Raw genomic sequence first — 21874 nt, forward strand, 5'->3', positions numbered from 1 at the left:
ATAATTACATGTTGACTATTTATGACATTGACAACTGTAGGACCAATTTTAACAATTATTTTTAAAAAAAAGTTTGAATTCCATTTCTCAATATTTTCTTCAAAACATCCTCCAACTTCATAAGTTACTTCTCTGCATAAAGAAATCTTGAAATGGATGAAATATTTGAACCCCAAAATGTTTAATACGTCATAGACGATCACCTAACTTCAGTGCTGGATATACTGTATTCACTGTAATAAGTGCTCTGGCAGTTTAAAACATTGAGAAAGGGGACGCTTATTATAACAATACATGAGGAGTCAAATATGTTTTCAGAGGTAGAGTGGCAGTGACCCAACTAAGTTCAAACGTAGACAAAAAAATATTATTTTGATAATACCTACTAGCATATAATATACCCTGGTCTGGCGCTGGCCTTAAAATGTCTACCATTTAGGCTACAACCCCCCAAAAGTATGTACTTGGTGACCAAGGATCATAACTTGAGTGAGTGAGTGAGCTGGGATTAACGCCGCTTTTAACAGTATTCCAGTTACATCACAGCATGTCAGCTTATGTGGGAGGAAAGCCTGAAGTGATGCAGGTCTCAGACGTTTACCACTACGGAGAAACCCATGAGCACATGTATGGTGCTGACAAACCTAGAAACGTAATCTGGGCGAACCCACAATCATAGGTTTCTGGTGTGCCCAAGGGACAACTCTGCACAGTGAATCGCGGCACCTTAGACTGGGCACCTTAGACTGGGCACCATAACTTGTGTGCACCTGGGAATCAAACCCAATTTACCAGCTGATCCTGACGACTAAGGGGCATAACTCAGTGCAAGCATTTCCCCCCTTGAGATATTAACCGGAGACAGCTCAACCCAACAAACTCTTGCTCTACACAAAGTCAATATTCATATTCTACAATATTACTAAACAACATGTTTTGAAATTCTCCCAAATCACAAATAATACTTTTCTCCTGGACGTGGACAAAACATGTTTTGCAGCCTTTTCATATTACATATTGCCTTTTCATAAATGGTTCTCAATTATTCCACCCAAAAGCAATCGCCTGTTTCTAGTCCCCCAATGAGAGAGTTGAAGCAGACGTAGAACTGCCTGTTGTGGCAAGGACAGAGATGATATCGGGCAGAGCCGAGGAATAAAACTCCTTGCACAATTTGCATTCATTTAGAGGAAAATTCATTCCATTTAATTCATGCTAGTGCAGAAACAGAAGGACAGAGACTAACCAGAGCAGGAGAAGCGTTTCCGCAGCCATGTGCTGGACCAGAATATGAGGCTACACACAGTACAAGCAGCTCTATATGTTACACAAAGCAGACTTCTACGGGACGGCAGACAGATGGAGTATGAGACATGAGTTTCTATATCAAGCACTTGCGACTAAAATTGTGAAAGTGATAAAAGTGTTTCGTGCAGAGGGAACAAATTGTAAAAATGTAAAAATATAATACTATGCAATAAACCAGTGAGATGGCATAAAAAACAGCAAACTGTTGCTCCTCTTCCAAGTGAAGGGAAGGGGGGAAAAAAGTCATAGGCATTTGAAAATATGCCATGTTAAAGAAGCTTTGATCACAGATGTCAGTATGGAAACTAATATTAACCTGTAGCATAACAAGATTTGGAATGTGTTGATACAAAATAAACACTGGGGTGAGAAACCTGATTATGAATCTTTCAACAATCAAATGAACATGGTGTTCAAAAGCAGTTTTGTTTGCATCATATTTTCATTGATGAACCATCATATTTTCATTGATGAAAACTGTCTAAAATCTTCGGTTTCAGACACGCTGACACATTAAAATAAATTCCAAAATCCAAAATTTGAAAAGTTTAAAACTTTTGAAACCAAAATAAAATTCATTTGAAGGTTTTCCCAGGCAATGAGATGTGAACCAACCAGACCAGCCAACTGACTTAGTGGAAGCGTTGTACCCAACATGATGAAAAAGCATGTACCCTTAGGTGCCACTTGAACACAGCACACACTCGCAATAGACAAACAGGGGCGGGATATATATCAGATTATACACTGGAGAGATATATCAATATGATATGTATATATTTTGCACACACACTAACTACACAACAAACCTAGTTGGGGCATATCCTGCTCATCTGGAGAACAAAAACAGTATATATAACAAACAACCTTGGGATATATGACTGTTATAACATAAGTCCTGACCATAATGCTCCAGAAATATATCAAATAAATACAGAAAAGAATAGTTTTGAAAGCATACAACTTAAAAATATACATATATGAATTTGAAAATGCTTAACTTAATTAAATGGTTAATTTATTCAATGTATCGATTACTTAAGTGGGAAAAGCTGTTATACACTATAATTGATTTTTTTCAGTATCCTTTGAAATACAGCACAATGAACAAGAAGTTGTGATTACAAACAAAAGAGCAGAAATAAACAGTATCATCCACTCATAACCAAACCACACAGGAGTACATGTTTAGATACAAGATTCCACACTGCATTCTAACTTTCAAACCAGCCAATCTGCCCAAGGCACCACAGAAGTCATTAATAGGCCTACAAGAAGTAGCAACGATTGATATTGACAAACTGATATTGGTGTTTAGTACGCTCAATGGGGGCACAACTTAAGTATTGACAATCTAATACTGGTGTTTAGTAGGGCTTATTGAGATCATGTCGTGTTAGTTAATGTGCAACATGCAAACCAAACTGTTAACTAACTACGAACAAGTTGTAGCTACGCGGCCAGGTGAAGCCTGTCTCTGTAAAGCTCTTCACAAAATGTTACGATGACGCAAACAATAAAGGCAGCCCTCCTGGCTGTAGCAGAGCCTGTATTTGCAAATGGTATCGAAATGCCTTCTGGTTGAAGGGCCAAATTTGATAATTCTTTGGGGACAGTTTGTTATAGATTTTTCCTTTATCAAGATTCCGAGCAGATCACTCAATGTTGATACAAATTAAACATACAGTGGGAATTGCTGGCTATGCTTTGTAGACTGAATTGTCATTGGGGAAAGTATATATTCTAAATGGTTGTTTTACGTTTGATGTTGATTGAGCTTTGAAGAGGAAGCATGGGGTTAAGCTCCACATTTCTTCTGTGAAGGCTGGCTTACCAATCCTGAGGGATAATTTCTCTCATTTATCCTTAATCTAGTTTGTGTTCCAAACAACCATCAATCCAAGACAACATAGCACTAAAGGAGAGTTACTTTGACACAGTGTAGAAGTAAAGGTAGCATCCTAATCACAATTAACAAACCTTCCCTGATTACATGTTGATGACTTAAAAAGTTTTTAATTATTGTTTTTCTTCTGCCCAAGCAAAACTGTCATTCCAGTTGTGTGTGTGCTTGCGCATGCGCGAGTGTGTGTGCGAGTGTGTGCTTGCGCATGCGAGTGTTTGTGTGCTTGCGAATGCGCGAGTGTGTGCGCAAGTGTGTGTGTGAGTGTGTGTGCTTGCGCGAGTGTGCGTGTGCGCGAGTGTGTGTGCATGCATGCATGTTTCTGTTGTTTTTGCACTCAGTAATATTTCAGCTTTATCATGGCAGCCTGAAAACAATAAAATCCCTACCAGACAATCCAGTGATCAATATTGTGTGCAATGATCCTTGCTGCCTGCGTACAATGACTTGCCATCAACCAAGTCACTGAGTCTGACCACCAATCCATTTGGTCGCCTCTTACGACCAGCATCAGGTAGCTGGGGACTTCCAGTGAATGAACTTATTTAGTATGTAGTCCTTGTCATAGACCCAATGTAATAAGACTGGCTAAGAAGGTCCTATGCCCCAATACAACAGCAGCCCGTCTCAAGGACCCCAGACCTCATACACTGACCTCTCTCCCCACCCCACCTTCCTTTTACTGGAACATAATAGAGGTTGTGATATATTCTTGCAGGAACTTAAAGAAAGTGGGATATATTTTCTTCACATATCGAAATTATGGCATACTTTTGCAGGAACATAAAGAGATTCTTACATGAGCGTCTGTGTCACATAGATTTAATTAAATGTGTGTCTGAATGTATTTCCAGAACCAGTGTTATAGTACCGATGCTCCATCTATTATACTGTGTATATTCTTCTGACTGTTGGCTTGTTTATTTCATGATATACTGCATGTACTACCAAGGTAGGCATGTATAAATTTCACTCACAATTTATTCCTAGTGTTTATTCTGAAAAGATAATTAAATCTGCTTGCCCCCATTTGTAGCGAAATTGAAGCCTTGAGGACAGGTTCAGATTTGCAGCCCTCAAATGCTACGAGTCAATGAGGACTACAATCACACGGTTTTCACTTGTCCTCACCACAATACAAAGGTCTCGGGCAAGCAGACAAGCATGAATTTCAAAGGCTGTAGTCGCCTCTACGATTCCAGCAGTCATCAAGCTTCACAGTACACAAGGTATCAATAGAACTTTAAGAAACTACTCCAATTAAAAGGTATTCCTATCTACATCATGACAAGGACAACTAAGGGTTAATGGATGGGAGGGTGGGTTTGTGGACGCTAAGCAGACCAGAAGATTTATCCGTGGCTCAGGAGCAAGCCAGTGGAGAGATTCCTTATCAGAATCAATGGTTACACAGCTCCTGGCTGGCAGAACAGGAACACCCTCATACAGTGTAAGATTTGGTTATAAAGTATGCTTTAAGAGAGATTGCTAAACGAAAAGGTTAATTCTGAACAATATGTAGCTCTTCTGTATCCTACAAGACTAGACACCGCTCGGCTAGACTGAGTAATGAGATTCATCTATGTCACTGGAGAAAATTGTTGAAGATTTGAGACAGAGTAATATAATATCCTACCAGATATAGAGCTGGGTTATTTGGGTATGTCATGTCAGTGATTTAGGGAGTTTTCCAAAGGACAATATTTGGGGCTGTGATCTACAGGCCGCATACCCTGAGATAATAAGACAGACTCAATTAAATGTGCATCTGAATTTATTTCCAGAACCAGTGTTATAGTACCGATGCTCCAGCTAATATACTGTGTATAATGTATTTCCAGAACCAGTGTTATAGTACCGATGCTCTATCTAATATACTGTGTATATTCTTCCGACTAATAGCTTGTTTATTTCATGTGGTAGCTTCAGGCTATACATGATATACTGCATGTACTACCAAGGTAGGTATGCATAAATTTCATTCACAATTTATTCCTATTATTGTCTAGTGTTTATTCTGAAAAGATCATAAAATCTGCTTACTGTACCCATGTTTATCCACCTGTGACACACAGACCCTGTCAGTTGACTAGGCACTGTACATTGAAACAACCAAGTTTGGTTCTGCAGAATAACATATTAAAATAAAACCAAATTGTGTTTTACGTATTAAACTGGAATTTGGGTGCTGAATACACCAGAAATTTATCAAACTGCTCAGATGCATAACCTTGATAGAATATATAATGCATAGCCAAGTGGGGCATATGATGCATAACCTGGATAATATGTAATGTATAGCCCACACAGGGTATATAACGTATAGCCTAAACACCGCAAATAATGTATATTCAAGGTATATATTGGAATAGGGGATACTGAACAGTCTAAAGATATAATACTGAGCAGTCTAACTAGGGAATATACTGATTAGCCAATACATGAGGTCATACTTAATGGCAGAGATGGGGAATATACTGCAAAACCAAGGTAAGGAATATTGAAGATCCCAGACAAGGAACATTCAAGGTCTATAGGTTCCTGCAAAGGCCTTTAGTGTATCAAGTTAACCAGCCTGGCTACATCCAATCCACTAGAAAGGGTAAACAGCACAACATTCCTCTTATGATACAATGCAGATAATATTAGTTTCCTCTGTACGTGGTAGTAGCGAGCACCAACATGTGTTAGTGTGGTAGTCGCATACAAGGGGGCGAGTCACTGCACGCACGTCAAGGCAGGCACGTGCGCACACGGACACACCACGGCCACTCACTGACTTAGAGCACAGTATCTAAAAATGGTAATCTCACCCTGCTGCATAGGGTAGCCGACCACACCCTGCTGTTGCTGCCCGTTGAACTGCTGTTGTCCTGGCTGCATTGGCACTTGACCCCACTGCTGTTGCATCTGCATATTGCCGCTGAAACAAGGACGACCACTGATGAGTGAGTGAGTGAGTATGGTTTTACGCCGCTTTTAGCAATATTCCAGCAATATCACGGCGGGGGACACCAGAAATTGGCTTCACACATTGTACCCATGTCAGGAATTGAACCCGGGTCTTCGACGTGACGAGGGAACGCTTTAACCACTGGGCTACCCGACCGCCCCGACCACTGATGAAAACACCTCTGTTTCGGGTAAGTGGGTAAGTTTTGTTTTAAGCCACTATTTGGTAGAATTCCAGCAATATCATGGCTGGGGACACAGAAATGGGCTTCACATATCGTACCCATGTAGAAAACTGAATCCAGGCCTTGTGTGATAAGGAAACACTTTAATAATTGGGCTACCTCATCGAACTACCTCATCTAACTTAAGATTACATTTTTGTTTTGTTTGTTGTTTAGCCCCACACTCATCAATATTCCAGCTATATGTCAGTGGTTTGGACCAGACAAACCAGTGACTGACATCATGAGCATTGATCCACACAATTGGGATACAATGACATGGATCAACGAAGTCAGCAAGCCTGACCACCCGATCCCATTAGTCGCCTCTTACAACAAGCATCGTCACCATTAACGGCAAGCATGTGCTGCTGAGACCTAATCTCGCCCGGATCTCCACGGGTGACAAAGTGAATAGAGTGAGTGAGTGTCCAAAGGGGTGGGAGGTGTGGGTTTGGATTGGGAGAGAACAAGGTTGAGGCCACTCCCCAATTTCAGCAATTTTAATTCAAGTACAGTAAACTATGATTATAACAAACTCAAAGGGACAACTAAATTTAGTTTGTTAAAACCGTAGTTCGTTATAAGCACATATAAAGCACATATACAGGGGACTAAAAAACAACAGATCGGTATATCCACCAGTTAGTTTTGGGCGTGTTTGTTATAAATGTATTTTACTGTAGTTCAAAATGCATTGGTTCATCATCTGTCAACGCATCATATGATGAAGGTGACAACCTGTGAAGCCCAAGTCTAGAAACACTTCTTTCTGTCTGATAAGCTCAGCCATATCCCATATATTAACATCAAACACTATTAATAATTTTCCCAGGAGATGAATTCATGCAAGTAGACGCAAATGTTTGGCACAGACTGTGTTTATTAACACATCCTCATATAACATGTACACGCTAGGTTTTGAAACAGTTTTGTCTGCACTGTTTAGCTGATCGGACACCATCATGAACTCGACACAGAATGTCTGATGGGTGCAGCTCTCAGCCTTTGTCAGTACATGTGTCTCATACAAACAGAATCCATGACACTCCTGGGTTTATACATTTTATGGATACAATGATTGCGATACACAGAACACAAAGATCGTTGTCTCCAGCAAAATCAATGCTGCTATCTATCTCCATTACGCTTACCCTGCAAACTGATAGTTATACTGGGGCCATTGACTCATGCTGGCTGCCTGAATATAGCCTGCCTGGCCCACGCTCTGGTAGGCGCTGTTGCCGGGGTAGTTGTAGTAGCCCATGTTGAAGTACTGACCGTACGTGTTGGGCGATGTCGCCTGGTAAGGCTGTTGTTGCTGCTGCTGCTGTGAAATAGAAATATACTTGTATTTGTAAAGGAATACATGACAAAGTTAATGCACAGTGTCCTTGAGTGAGTGAGTGAGTGAGTGAGTGAGTGAGTGAGTGAGTGAGTGAGTGAGTGAGTGAAAGAGAGAGTGAATCTGAGTGAGTGTTTGTTTGTTGTTTAACGCCACATTCAGCAATATTCCAGCAATATGATGGCAGTCTGTAAATAATCAAATATGGACCAGACAATCCAGTGATTGACATCATGAGCGTTGATCTACGCAAGTAGTATACAATAACATGTATCAACCAAGTCAGCGAGCTTGACCACCCGATCCCATTAGTCGCCCATTACGACAAGCATAGTCGCCTTTTACAACAAACAGTCGCCTTTTACGACAAACGTGGGATGCTGAAGACCAGTGAGTGAGTGAGTGGGTAGATGAGTGAGGTATCAAATCACAATAACCACCTTGTTGAAACAGTTGATTTGATGGCAGCGTCACTGCAGAGGCTAATATACTACTCAACATCTGCTAAGGACCAAATAGTCATCTTCAGTGAAAGGTGTGGTCCTCAGCAACATTGAGCAGTGTATTTATGTCTGTATTTAACACAATAACATGCCCAGAGAAGTGGACTCTTGAAAAAAACTAAAAGAAGAAAAGGAACTGAAGCTGCAATAAGGATGATGATCTGTTCATAACACTTAATTAACCTCAAATAAATTAAAATGAATGCTTGCACTGTCAGAATAATGGACAAAAAATTTCAGAAGTTACATCAGCATGAAAACCATAATCTTCTTCTCAAAATATCAACAGAACCTAATACTATAGCTTGCGACGGCCTTGACATTTCTTGAACATAGTTATTACCTATTTAATGCTATTAAGATGACATTTTTTAACATGCTCAACTGAACACTTAGCAATATTGTTTTACCAAACACACAATGTCTGGGATTCTAAGCAATTTGACTTTCACAAATGTCTTCACCAAAATATCATCTGTCTTCATACCTTCAGAACCATCTTTATCAAAACGACAGAAATGTTTAAACCTTCATCACAGACTTATGTCAGCCACAATCAAACATTCATCAGACCAAAATGTCAAGAGTACTTGATACGTCAATTCTTCTCAGCACACTTCTATACATTAGCTATTGTCAACATTTCAGGCGATCAATTTTTTTACACAAAACACTCAATCTTTTAGGAAATCCCATTCCATTCTTCCGATGTACACTTGAACACATTACAAGACAGTGAACAAAGAATATATAGATCTTGTAGTGACTTTCAGGCTACATCCTCTTCTCAAACATAGACACTAAGTCAACACGTGATGTTAACATTTGCACGTTTGAAGATAATGGTACGTTATGCCACCCAAAATATATCGATTCTGCAGAATGTTTACCTCTTACGCCATGTGATACGGACAGATACAGTCCGGTAATAACAGAGTGAGAATATCAGGGTTAACAAAGATTATATAAACACACATATACTTCTCAAAAGAAGTTATAGAAGACTGATTCTTTCATATTACCGTAGTGACAGATTAACTATCGAAATATGAAAGAATCAGTGTTCCTTAACTTCTTTTGAGTAGAATACATAATAAATCGAAAAATGGGACGAAATAGATGGACGAATGGGTTGATGGATGAGTGAGTGGAAGGATTGGGGAAAGCGAGTGGATATGAGGATGGGTAAGTGAGTTGATGGATGGGAGGATGGGTGAGTGAGTTGATGGATGGGAGGATGGGTGAGTGAGTGAGTGAGTGGAAGGATTGCTGAAAGTGAGTGGATATGAGGATGGGTGAGTGAGTTGATGGATGGGAGGATGGGAAAGTGAGTGGAAGGATTGGGGAAAGCGAGTGGATATGAGGATGGGTGAGTGAGTTGATGGATGGGAGGATGGGAGGATGGGTGAGTGGAAAGATTAGGGAAAGCGAATGGATATGAGGATGGGAGAGTGAGTTGATGGATGGGAGGATGGGAAAGTGAGTGGAAGGATTGGGGAAAGCGAGTGGATATGAGGATGGGTGAGTGAGTTGATGGATGGGAGGATGGGAAAGTGAGTGGAAGGATTGGGGAAAGCGAGTGGATATGAGGATGGGAGAGTAAGTTGATGGATGGAGAGTGGCTTGATGGGTGGGAAGTTTGTACGTACATTTACCAATTGCTGTGTTGTCTGACTGGGGTCATTCGATTCTTTACCCCAGGAGCACTTCACCTGTTGGTCGTTCACTGTTGACCCATGTACAGATACAATTGCAGTTGTTGCGTTTTCTTTTGAAGCAAATCTGAAAAATTAGGACGACGTTAAACAAGATTGTCGAACAAAACGAGCATCATCCCAAATATAATATTGTAAAACAGACAAACAATTATTTCGTTGTTCCAGGCAAATAACATGAATTAGTTTTAATGTAGAATACCTGGAAACTACAGCAATACTTTTGTTTATATGTGTCTTGCTTAAAAGTATGAAATCTACTCGTTATCAAATAAAAAATTCGAGAAAACAAGGTTTTCACAAATTAAGTCTACTTGCAAGCACCGCCATGTGCACATCTGCCAAAGATATCCTTCAAGTAGGCATGTTACTTGAGCAAGTTTTTACATGTAGTTATTAGCAACAAAGATAGATCATATTTGATATTTTCTCATACAGATGCATATTTGCTGCAGGGGATGAATTTTACACAGCTACTGTCTCATAAGAACATGAGTATGTCTGAACTCAACAGATTCATACACAATGGTCTTTAATAACTGGTTGCAAGGAAAGCAACAACTGAACACTTTGCAAATCTATAATAGAAATGTGTCAATTTGCTGGCATGCATTTGTGAACAAAAGATTTTAACCATTTAACACATTCTGCATATGAATTGATTTTTGGAGATAAAAATGTAATATATCATTAGGTTTTGTGAATGGTGGAAAACCACTTATTGTTTGTTCAGGTTTTTTTCTGTGGCACAGTGAGTGAGTGAGTGTGAGTGAGTGTGAGTGAGTGAGTGGGGTTTAAATCTGCACAGCGAATTGCATCACCAAAGACAGCTGGCCTGCATATAATCAAATCTGGATCAGACAACCCAGTGACTGATATTATGTGAAACAATCCACGCCGTCAGCGTGCAATGACATGGATTCAACCAAGTTTAAACAAAATAAACATATATAACCATCTTCTTTTAACGAATATTTCTTCATAAAAAGATTAAAAAAAATTACATCATAATTCATTTTCAAGAATTTTCTTCTTTTGGGGAAGAATGGAAATGGAATTTGAGTTTGGGCTGCAATATGTTTGAGAAGTGATTTACACTTCCAATTAAAGATATCTGCTAGTGTTGTGTTCACTTTTAACGACATATCACCAGTCATTCTATTGGCTACAAAAAGCAAAGAAGCCGACAATAAACTAAAGGCCAAATCGTCAGATATATGGGGTGATATACCATTGAAAAACATGAAATGGAATATGAGCCTACGATGCATTATTGCTCTTTTTGAGAAGCGATTTAATACTTGTGATTTCAGTTGCATATTAATGAGCATTTGTTGAGCAGATAGTGTATCTATCATTGTTTATGAGGTCGTTCAGATATTTTTCACCATAAAAAATATAGTGTTTATATTCAACTGGATTTTTTGTTATCGAGATGTTATGATGTTTGGTCCAGTCGACTGCTTTTGCATTTCTGCATGTTACTTTACACTTGAGTTTAATGGGTCTCATAAGACTTAGGTCTTTCTGAAGAGGATTCATAATCTCAGGGCTTGATTTAGCTCTATAAAACATGCATGAGTACGACCTATTATAAATTTTTTTCTGACTACCGGTAACCTTTACTTGTCCACACAACAACGATCTGTGAACACACTCAATACCTCTAAGATTAATGTACCGAAGTACATTACAAATCGTTGTTATGTGTAATTCAAGACACCTGACACACTCCTCTGAGATTTGAGACTTTACTTATTTAGACCAGTTTATGCATCTAAGCTTCAGCTTTATTGGACCAGGGGGCAACCTGTTTTTGTCTGGTGCAACCAGCTGTTCATGTCAACACGCACATGGTGCAAGTTTAAGCAAGTTCATTAAATCAAGCCCTGAATGTTGCTGATAATGTTTCCTGTAAATAGACTGATCTCATTTCAGATACGTGTATACAGTTTATGGTAGGTTAAATTTGACAAAAGTTTACTTTTGAGTTTCTTTTGCAAATCCATCTTGCCTTTTAACAGATTTTTCAAAACTGGCTAAGCAGGTCGACTAAAATCTCAATTTCAGATAAGATACTTCTTCATAAAAGCATTGATTTATTAAAAGCCTCTGCTTGAGAACTAAATGTCTTGATTTCTTTAACCTAATGTCATAACACAAATTCAACCCGTGAAGATCCAGGTTAGAATTGGTCTTCAGCAACTCATGCTTGTCGTACGAGGCGTCAAACGGGATCGGGTGGTCAAGCTTGCTGACTTGGTTGATGCATGTCATCATATCCCTATAGTGTAGATCGATGCTTGTGATGTCAATCACTGGATTGTGTGGTCCAGACTCGATTATTTACAAACCACTGTCATATAGCTGGAAAAAAGCTGAGTGCCACGTTAAACAACTAACTAACAAACAAACAAACAAACAAACAAACAATCGAAGCTCACCTTACAAAAGCATAACCTTTATCTTTAAACACCCTGATCTCTTGTATAGCCCCATATGGACTGAATGTCTTCTTCATCAATTCCTCTGGAAAAGTAAGAAGAGAGAAATAAATGCACAATTCTCATGGGAACAAAATAAAGGAGACCCAACACAAAATAACTAACAAATCTCACACTTGAAATCTGCCCCGTCCACTTGCTCTCACACGATCAAGATAATGGACTCGGGCTAACATTAACACACAGTGACAGTGAAACAATACTTGATAAATCAGGAATCTGGTCGACTTATAAAAGCTAAGAGCTGTTTCATAAATAATTTGTTCTGCCATACTTATCAAAGACACCTTATCTGAAACCGGACTCAATCTTTTGTGGAGGGATGATTTATTGCCGAGTTTGAAAGGAGGGCTGCGTGAAAAAGGATTACAAATATCTGACACACTTGTTTCGGTATGAAGGATGGTGTGTAAGAGTAATGCCAATTCCAATTTTTCATCTGACTGTACGCCATACATCTTGATATTCCCTGGGTAGTTCTATCTGGATCGTGTACTGGTGGCTACCCAGGTCGACCTGGACATGACAGTATGGACCCATAAGCAGCCTACTGATCACAACCTTCATCAATCAATGGCTTGGAGACTGACTGCTTGTACCCAACATAGGTTCATGCTTTTTGATGTGAATTTAGTATTTGCCAACAAAATCAAAGTGATCAGCGGTATGATTCATCATCAAATTAGCTTTGAATATCACCTTATTACAACTACTTTTGCCCATTCAGGGTAACCTTAACATGATTTTTATTTTTCTGTCTCTGTTAATTCAGTAGTTATGTGTGTCAATATCGATCCATGTTGTGGGGGTAGGATGAACTGCTAAATTAGTCAGGTCACAGGTGACAGTTGGTCCCCAGATCCCATTAGAACTGCTAAGCCAGTTGGGTCACAGGTCACAGGTGCTCCCTAGATCCCATTAGAACTGTTAAGTAAGGTCACCCTTGGACTCCAGCTCTCCATTATACCCATAAATCAGTCAGGTCACCAAAATCCCATTTCAGTCTCCACTCCCATTGCTTACTAGGGACCCATTCTGCCCCGGAATCCCCACATGCAGAATTAAACCTTAGCCTCACGTGTTAAAAGCTAACACATTACCCACAAGACTCCTTGATTGTTCCCTTAAGATCTGTGCAGCTCTGATAAATCTCAGATTTGAAAGAACACAACAATCCCTAAAAGGTTTTAGACTAAGCAGCTATTGAGGGTAATTGCTCGTTAAACTTTTCAACAAAATGTTGGATGAAATGAATGAAGAACGGAGCTGCACACCAGCAAGCCATCGTTCTAATGTTGTAGTCTTCTCTCAACGAGTCAAATTCTCATATCAAAGTCTGAATCTGCATTCACTACGGCTTTCTCAGACTCCATTTAAACTTTAATGTTATACAAGGCTATCCATGAAATCGTCAAGTTGACTTTACACAAGAGTCAAGAACATCCTTGACCTCCTCGTCTACCAGACCAAACCTGGAATTGAAGTTAGCATAGAGGCACCAATCAGAGCCAATTTGAGCAATGTTAAATGTACCTGAAGAGCCTGTAGTGATAAGTCCAATTTTAGTGGTTTCTTATAGATTACCATTACGAGGGTTAGTACACTTTGTGGTCATGTCCATGTTCATGGGTCTTCCTAGGCCTACATCAGCCTATTGGAAATTGCTCAATATCTTCACTGAGAAATAAATCACGACTTGTGTTTTTTTTAGCTTGTCTGCTTGGAATTTGACTTCGGACATTTTTTTCATGACTGGTTGTAATGTCGGTGAAACGAGATAGCTTGAAAGAACTATCAGTCAGTCGTTGATTAAGTATAATTTGAAAGAAGGTAGACTGTGTCTTTGGAAAAGATGAGGCTGATATTGTTTTTCTTAGACTCACAATCAGTGACAGATCTGTTTCTCAAAGAGACCATAGCGCTGAGACTAGTAATTTTATGTCACCAGATATAAAATTTTAAACCACAGACATTTGCAGTCCTACCACAAACACTATTACAAGCATCTGTGTAGGCAGACAATGGAAACACACTGAACGGACCTCCAGGAGCAAGTGAGTGAGTGAGTGAGTGAGTGTGGTTTTATGCCACTTTTAGCAATATTTCAGCAATATCACGGCGGGGGACACCAGAAATGGGCTTCACACATTGTACCCATGTCGGGAATTGAACCTGGGTCTTCGGCGTGACGAGCGAACGCTTTAACCACTAGGCTACCCGACCGCCCCGAGTGAGTGAGTGAGTGAGTGGGGTTTAATGCCACTTTGAACAGTATTCCAGTTATATCATGGTGTGTCAGCTTAATAAATGAGTAAGTGAGTTGGGTTTAGCGCCGCTTTTAACAGTATTTTAGTCATATCATCAGCTTAATGTGGGAGGAAAGCCCTAAGTGATGCAGGTCTCAGACATTTACCACCTTTGGGAAACCCACGTATGGTTCTGACAAACCAAGAAACATGATCGGGGCAAACCTGGATGCAAACCAACAATCATAGGTTTGTTCCAGCCTCGAGGGACAAAACTCTGCACAGCACATCGGCCACTTAGACCCACATACCCCAGCAGTAGAAACTAACAGTTTCAGTCCACTAGTCCTTATAATGATAGCATATAGCAAAACCTTTAAAAATGTCAAAATTCTACTAGTCCTTAGGATATCTTTACTATTGGGCAGTTTGGCAAGGCCTATAGGACTAGCGCCAATTTCTAACCCTGATACCCCCTCTGGGTTTGAGACCCTAGTTAGGGAGTTGAACACTGATTTTATTTCACACATTAGCAAATACACTAACAGTGCTTATCAAGACCTCATATCCACTTTCACACTACGCAACCCAGTTGTGGATGAAAGCTCAGTTAAATATCTGGTTTCTATATCCGCTTGCCTCTTTCAGATAATTCAGAAGTCAAATTAGGGCTAAAAACTATCAAACATAACATGTGCATATCATATCTAGTTGTTGTAAAGATCCCTCAGATTTTGTATTGCCCATGCCTGTAATATGAGGTGGTGAGTGGGTAGGTTTCATGGCCTTTTTGCACAATACTACTTTCAGCAGCCAAGTCACAAAATGGGCTTCAAAAACCATATACAGAACTGACAGTACCAAATTTGGCAAGTCCACTGTCTTTCAACATCCTATTCAGCACATATAACTCAACATATGGACAAATATTAAGCAAATGTTACCTGACTGACAGGCATTTTACTTGACTTTGGCTAGATGCAAATCACAGACTAGAAAACAATAAATGAACACTGCTTTGGTGTGACACGCATACACAGCGTTAGAAATTGGCCTCTAGTCCTGTAGTCCTTGCCAAACTGCCCAATAGTTAAGGTATCATAAGGACTAGTAGAAATTGGCCATTTTTAAGGGGTTTTGCTATATATTATCATTATAAGGAGTGAGTGAGTGAGTACTGTTTTACGCCGCTTTTAGCAATATTCCAGCAATATCACGGAGGGGGACACCAGAAATGGGCTTCACACATTGTACCCATGTCGGGAATCGAACCCGGGTTTTGGGCGTGACGAGCGAACGCTTTAACCACTAGGCTACCCGACCGCCCCATCATTATAAGGACTAGTGGACTATAAATGTAAGTTTCTACCACTGATACACCTCAACCATATGGCTAGCCAGCCCTGTCTGTGGCTCTAGTACATACTGACAGGCCTTGCTTAAAGGAATGCTATTGTTTCAATACCTGTGAGTCCATTTGAAATTCCTCCACAATACACTGTACAGTTTGTGGCGCTGGACTGGCTGAACACTTCATCATAAGAGAGCGGTTTTACATCTGGAAACAGCAAACAGAGAACATTAGTGTTAATACATCTAGGATTTATCAAACAGGGCATAGAGTTATTACTTCCAGGATTTATCATTTTGTTTGTTTGTTGTTTAATGCCGCACTCAGCAATATTTCAGCTACATGACGGCGGTCTGTAAATAGTTGAGTCTGGACCAGACAATCCAGTGATTAATACCATTAGCATCAATCCACACAATTGGGATACGATGACATGCATCAACCAAGTCAGTGAGCCTGACCACCCAATCTCGTTAGTTAGCATGAGTTGCTGAAGACCTATTCAATCCCGGATCTTCATGGGTCTCAGGATTTATCAAGCAGAGCATAGTGCTAATACTTCCGGTATCTATCCAGGCACTCTCAGAGGCCGATATTCGGCCCCAAGTCAACCTCAATAATTGTTTGGCTGTTTGTTGTTCAATGCTGCACTCAGCAATATGACAGCAGTTTGTAAATAATCATGTAGACCAGACAATCCAGTGACTGATATCATGAGCACTGATATGCACCATTGGGATACGAGGACTTGCATCAACAAAGTCAGAGAGTCTGACCAACTGATCCCGTTAGTCGCCTCTTACGACAAGCATGGTTTGCAAGAAAACCAATTCTAACCCCGATCTTCATGGATCCTACATCAAACATTAGTTACGGCTCGTAAATTGGAATTCAAGCATTCCAAATTGATGTTAGGATATATAGAGATATGATAGTATTCCAGCTCTGCAAGCGTGACATGTATATTGCACATAATAGGGGCAAAAAAGGGAGAAATACCTCTAAAAGGAATAAGAAAAACAACAACTTCAAAAAATCCCAAGTTTCAACCTAACACTGCTTTTTTCCCTAATTTGCCTGCCAGGGACCTTTAAAGAACACTTCACACCTTTCTTGTGCTGTCATTATGTTCCTAGAATCTGATAATGGATTTGAAAATCAAGCAAAATTCATGTTTGTGTTTTTCTTCGTGTAAAAACAAATACTCCATGCCAAAACATATTGGTATAAAATCCAAAATAACACAAAACATTTTAAGAAGCAAACTTCAGAAGACTCACTGAAATCCAGAATTGTGAAAAAAACTAATATTTTATCAAAACAGAAAAATTCTGAAATAAAACTAAAACTTGTCTGCTGAAACAAATGTTCGATGAAATAACGGGAGTAGCTCACGTGATCATCACAGCTAAACACTCATAACATTTGATCAGATCCATTACAGTTTCAAAGCTGACGTCTTACAATTCAGCAAGACGTGGTCAAATGTGGCCACCTTTCCCCTTTCCCCTAGATTGACCTTTGACACTATCCCCATATCCCTTGAACCAGCAAAGCCAGAAGATGGCCGCCCCATGTCGAGCCATTAACCCTTCCTTCCTGTCATCTTTCCGATGCCATACTCACGATGGTGTCTGATCACCTTGGTGGGGAATAATCCATTGCCGATGAGGCATAAACGTGCATCATTAATCCCCATAAAAATGTGATTATGATAAACACATGTAAATGATCATGCTAATAGTAGACTATCGAACGGTAGGGGTGAACATCGGTCGACTTGGGAATGGATTACTGTGAAAAAGTGGAAATCTGTTTTGTGTTAAAAGTGACGAGATCAGTCTCACAAGTTTCCCTCTCTCACCTTGGTGCGGAGTCGGAGAAATGTGATTTGACATGTGACAACTTCATAAGATGAGGAACTCCCTTAAGAGTTCCCACTCATTTAATTGCTGCGCAGTAACTATATCACAGTCTATTTTTTCCATCTTTGACTTGACAACTTTGGGTAAGGGAACATATCCCGTGGTACTTTTATGTTTCATATCATATTGCATTTCCCTACACTTACAAAGTGAAAAAATGTTCAAAAATAGTTTTGACAAATAGTTTAAAACTAGATATTGAAAGTACTTGACAGAAGTAGTGCATGTTTTTTCTCTCAGAATTATTCAACTGTCTTAACTTCATGCGAGTTGGGAAAGACATATACCCACTTTGGATGAGTTTACACAAGAAATTGATAGCTGTGGATCTTGTCTCTGAAACAGGTTTAATCATTTATGATGCATTGCTAGCAAGCCTGAACGAAAGGTGAAACCCAAAAACCTTGAAGTGAGATCCACAAACTAGGGGAAATGACAAACAGGCCTTATTATCATAAGTTTCAGGTACTGCAAACATATTCCGACTCCCCCTTCCTCTCACACACCTTACGCGCCAACCAATATTTTGTTTACTTCACAGTGATTTTGCTCAAGACAAATGAAATTTACACTTGTATCACCTTTTGATAGGAAATTATTCTATCATTACCAAATTTGAAAAAAAAAGAAGTTTAAGGATATTTTGGATTCAAACTCCTGGTAAATCAACTAATCTGACCCCTGCTTCATGACATGGCCAGAGTGTGCACCCCCTTTTCAAAATCCAAGATCTGCTTCTGACAGTTATTACCCGAATTAGTCCTACCGCAACACCCACTCCATCCTCAAAATTCACCCAGCCCTGCGGACATCTTTAACATTAGGTAACTGCTCACTGTAGCACCAGGGCTAGGCCTAATTCCCCTCCCTGCTGTGGAGAGAACCAGCTCTTTGTGCTCCTGTACATGCCCCTTAATGTGTGATTACATTAACGTGACTATATAACTTCCATCACCTCTAATGGAATAAAGGGCACATGGATAGCCATCTATTCCCATGACTTTCTAGCATACACTCAATCCTTCTACAAGTGTGCCTGATTAACTGGATAACACGCCCTTCAGGAGTTCCATCAAGTACATATTTGAACATTATTTTCCAACTGTGCTCTTCATTTGCATAATAAGTTATTAATCTTCGCAGTAATTAAATGGCATCTGACTGGCTACTCAATGTCTCCTGGTGCAGATTGACAACAGAGATATAACACGTGCATATTTACCTAGCCCTTCAAATTCCCATTCCTGACAATGTCTCATTAAAACATGGTCACTCAAATTTTCAGCAATGCCATTTGTTGGCAAACTTCCTGAAGCTAAGAGTATCAGCATATTTACCCTGCTGTCAATATTCTAAGAATTTCGTGTGTGAAGTTAAAATTTTAAACGCAATCAATACAGCTGATCCTTTCTAATTTATTATGTGATAAACGTCTGGCATATATCAGATTCTCTGCCCTCGTCTCAGTCTGGTGAATAGGGATTCGAGTTGTAGTTACTGGATTCAATAACTGATGCAAACACACCAGACAAACCAGACACTGAGAGCTACACTACCCAACTACAATGACACATTATGAGCCAGGACACATGTAGATCCGGGGTAGAATAGGTCTTCAGCAACCCATGCTTGCCGTAAATGGTGACTATGCTTGTCGTAAGGGGTGACTAACGGAATCAAGTGGTCAGGCTCGCCAACTTGGTTCATGCATGTCATCGTATTCCAATTGTGTAGGCTCGCTGACTTGGTTGATGCATGTCATCGTATACCAATTGCGTGGATCGATGCTCATGATATCAATCACTGGATTGTCTGGTCCAGACTCGATTATTTACAGACCGCCGTCATATAGCTGGAATATTGCTGAGTGCGGCGTTAAACAACAAACCAACCAACCAATTGTGTGGATCAAGGCCCATGATGTAATTCACTGGATTGTCTGGTCCAGACTCGATTATTTACAGACCGCCATCATATAGCTGGAATATTGCTGAGTGCGGCGTTAAACAACAAACAACAACATGAATGTGAGCGAGTGTGTGTGCATGTGTGTAGACTACTGCTGGTTTTATAGTGCTAGCACACTGAAATACCATGCTGCAGTTAAACATGGATGCCCCACTCAGACACAGTATACTAATTCCAAACCAACCAGTCCTTGTTTTATCCCCTTTATGCCAAATGTCAGGGTAACAACAAGTACCATCTGTCAACCTATTTTGGTATGACATGCCCAAGGATCAAACGACCGACCTTCCACTCTCCAGAATGACATTCTCACCACTACACTACAGAGCGACATGCTGTACAATAATGAAGAGATGCAGTATGGGTAATTCCCTTAAAGCGTAACTCTTCTAGTTTCTTATACAATCCTCTGGAGACCCATCATAAAACCGATATACAGATAACTTTCAATAACTTTTTTTTGTCTGCAAGCAATGAGTTTTCTTTTTCTATTCTGAAGGAACCCTCTTGAAAATAGTCCTTCAATGAAGTAGGTTCTGTTGAGGGGTCATAATTAGAACCTTAACCTAGAGTCAGCAAGAGTAAAAGCAATTTTTTTCAAGCATTTTTTAACTCGAGACAGCAGACAGCAAACTGAACCTTCCCTGGAGTCAAAATGAGGACAAGAAGCAGACAGTGTTTGATTAGAATTTTTTTATGATTTTGTAAAAATTTCAACATCTCACCTGACGACCATCTGTTTTCTTTCTGACTTGGGGCAGGAGGTTTTCGTGTAGCCCAGTTGGTTCTGATTGGCCGGGAACCTAACCACTGCCCGTTCATATTGGCGATTGCGTTTTCTGCATCCTGAAAAAAAGATTGATTCAAAGTTATGAAGTGCTACTTTATTCCAATCACTCTGTGGCAATAAATCATGTCAAAGGGGGAGAAAAAAGCGGGAAAAAGTTAATAGGAATGGATGAAATCAGGCTGCGTTTTTCGACAAAGTAATCAGAAAATGGCTCTAAGAATAATTTTCTGAACACAACTGGCTCACGTAAATGAAATTCATTGCTGACGTTTATTTAATACAAACGCAACAGGCATGTTTCTGTCCCTGTGAAACTGCATAAATCGTGCGACACTCTTGTCCTGGTGACAGAAAAAAACCTACACCTTCCTCCCAAAAATCAATAAAAGAGCAAAGAAAACAGTAATGAACTCAGTTTTTTGCTCCCTAATTTACATGGAACGGCACAGAAAGCCTGGTGTTGGGTATCTTCACAAGAACATCCTAACACATACAGGAAAACAGTGTTCAGAGTTTAAATTGCAGGTTGTATTGATCAACACATGTTTTTCACAACTGTCTTCGCAGAGCTCAAAGATGGGCCCGAACAGACGTGAAGATGTGAAGCAATCTCAAAAGCAGCAGGGGATCGCGGCAGAACGGAGACAACTGTTGTCACTCCGCTAGCGGCAAGGATTCCGCACGGCCCAAGTATGTCCCCATCAGCTCAGCTTTTTCAGTTTTCTCCAAGGTGTGACAATTACTCCGGCTTTGTGAAGTTGAAATTTTCCATAAAATATCGCCAGTTTGCTTGTCTGTTTCAGGGACACACGTGATATGGCAAAAAGCTGCTGCTCCAGGCAAGGCTGTGTGGTCTTGATTGAACACTGACTTAGAATTAAGGCTTTATAGGAACTATCCTCATCACACTGAAGCACACAGAAGAGATTTTCTTCTGATGAGATTTGTTGATATATTTTCAATGAAGTTTGTCAGTGTGGGGTGGAAGAATAATGGTACAGACAAACACTGACTCCATTTGTCTTTTTGTGAAAGGATAAAGGTTTATCTCCATCACAACACACTGGTAGGAACTCTTCAGAGGTGAGAGAGTGTATTCATCTGCTTTAGTGGCAGATAATGGACCATTGCAGAAAGAAT

General features: G+C 39.9%; 1 protein-coding gene across 10 annotated transcripts in view; it reads right to left on the bottom strand.

The window, feature by feature from the left end:
- The window catches only part of LOC124142022 (nucleolysin TIAR-like), a 224825-nt gene that overhangs the window by 11349 nt on the left and 191602 nt on the right, over window positions 1-21874 (bottom strand). For 7 of the 10 annotated variants that reach the window (XM_046510249.1, XM_046510252.1, XM_046510255.2 and 4 more), the window contains 7 exons: window positions 20670-20790; window positions 16166-16258; window positions 12395-12479; window positions 9885-10017; window positions 7542-7717; window positions 6025-6134; window positions 2118-2141 (listed from right to left, as the gene is read on the bottom strand). In XM_046510249.1, the coding sequence (XP_046366205.1) occupies window positions 2118-2141; window positions 6025-6134; window positions 7542-7717; window positions 9885-10017; window positions 12395-12479; window positions 16166-16258; window positions 20670-20790 (742 nt within the window). The remainder of the gene's footprint in view (window positions 1-2117; window positions 2142-6024; window positions 6135-7541; window positions 7718-9884; window positions 10018-12394; window positions 12480-16165; window positions 16259-20669; window positions 20791-21874) is intronic. The other 3 variants (XM_046510250.1, XM_046510251.2, XM_046510253.1) reach the window with 3 other exon arrangements.

The sequence above is a fragment of the Haliotis rufescens genome, unplaced genomic scaffold, assembly GCF_023055435.1.
Source record: "Haliotis rufescens isolate VD_foot unplaced genomic scaffold, xgHalRufe1.0.p SCAF_12, whole genome shotgun sequence".
Classification (NCBI taxonomy): domain Eukaryota; kingdom Metazoa; phylum Mollusca; class Gastropoda; order Lepetellida; family Haliotidae; genus Haliotis; species Haliotis rufescens.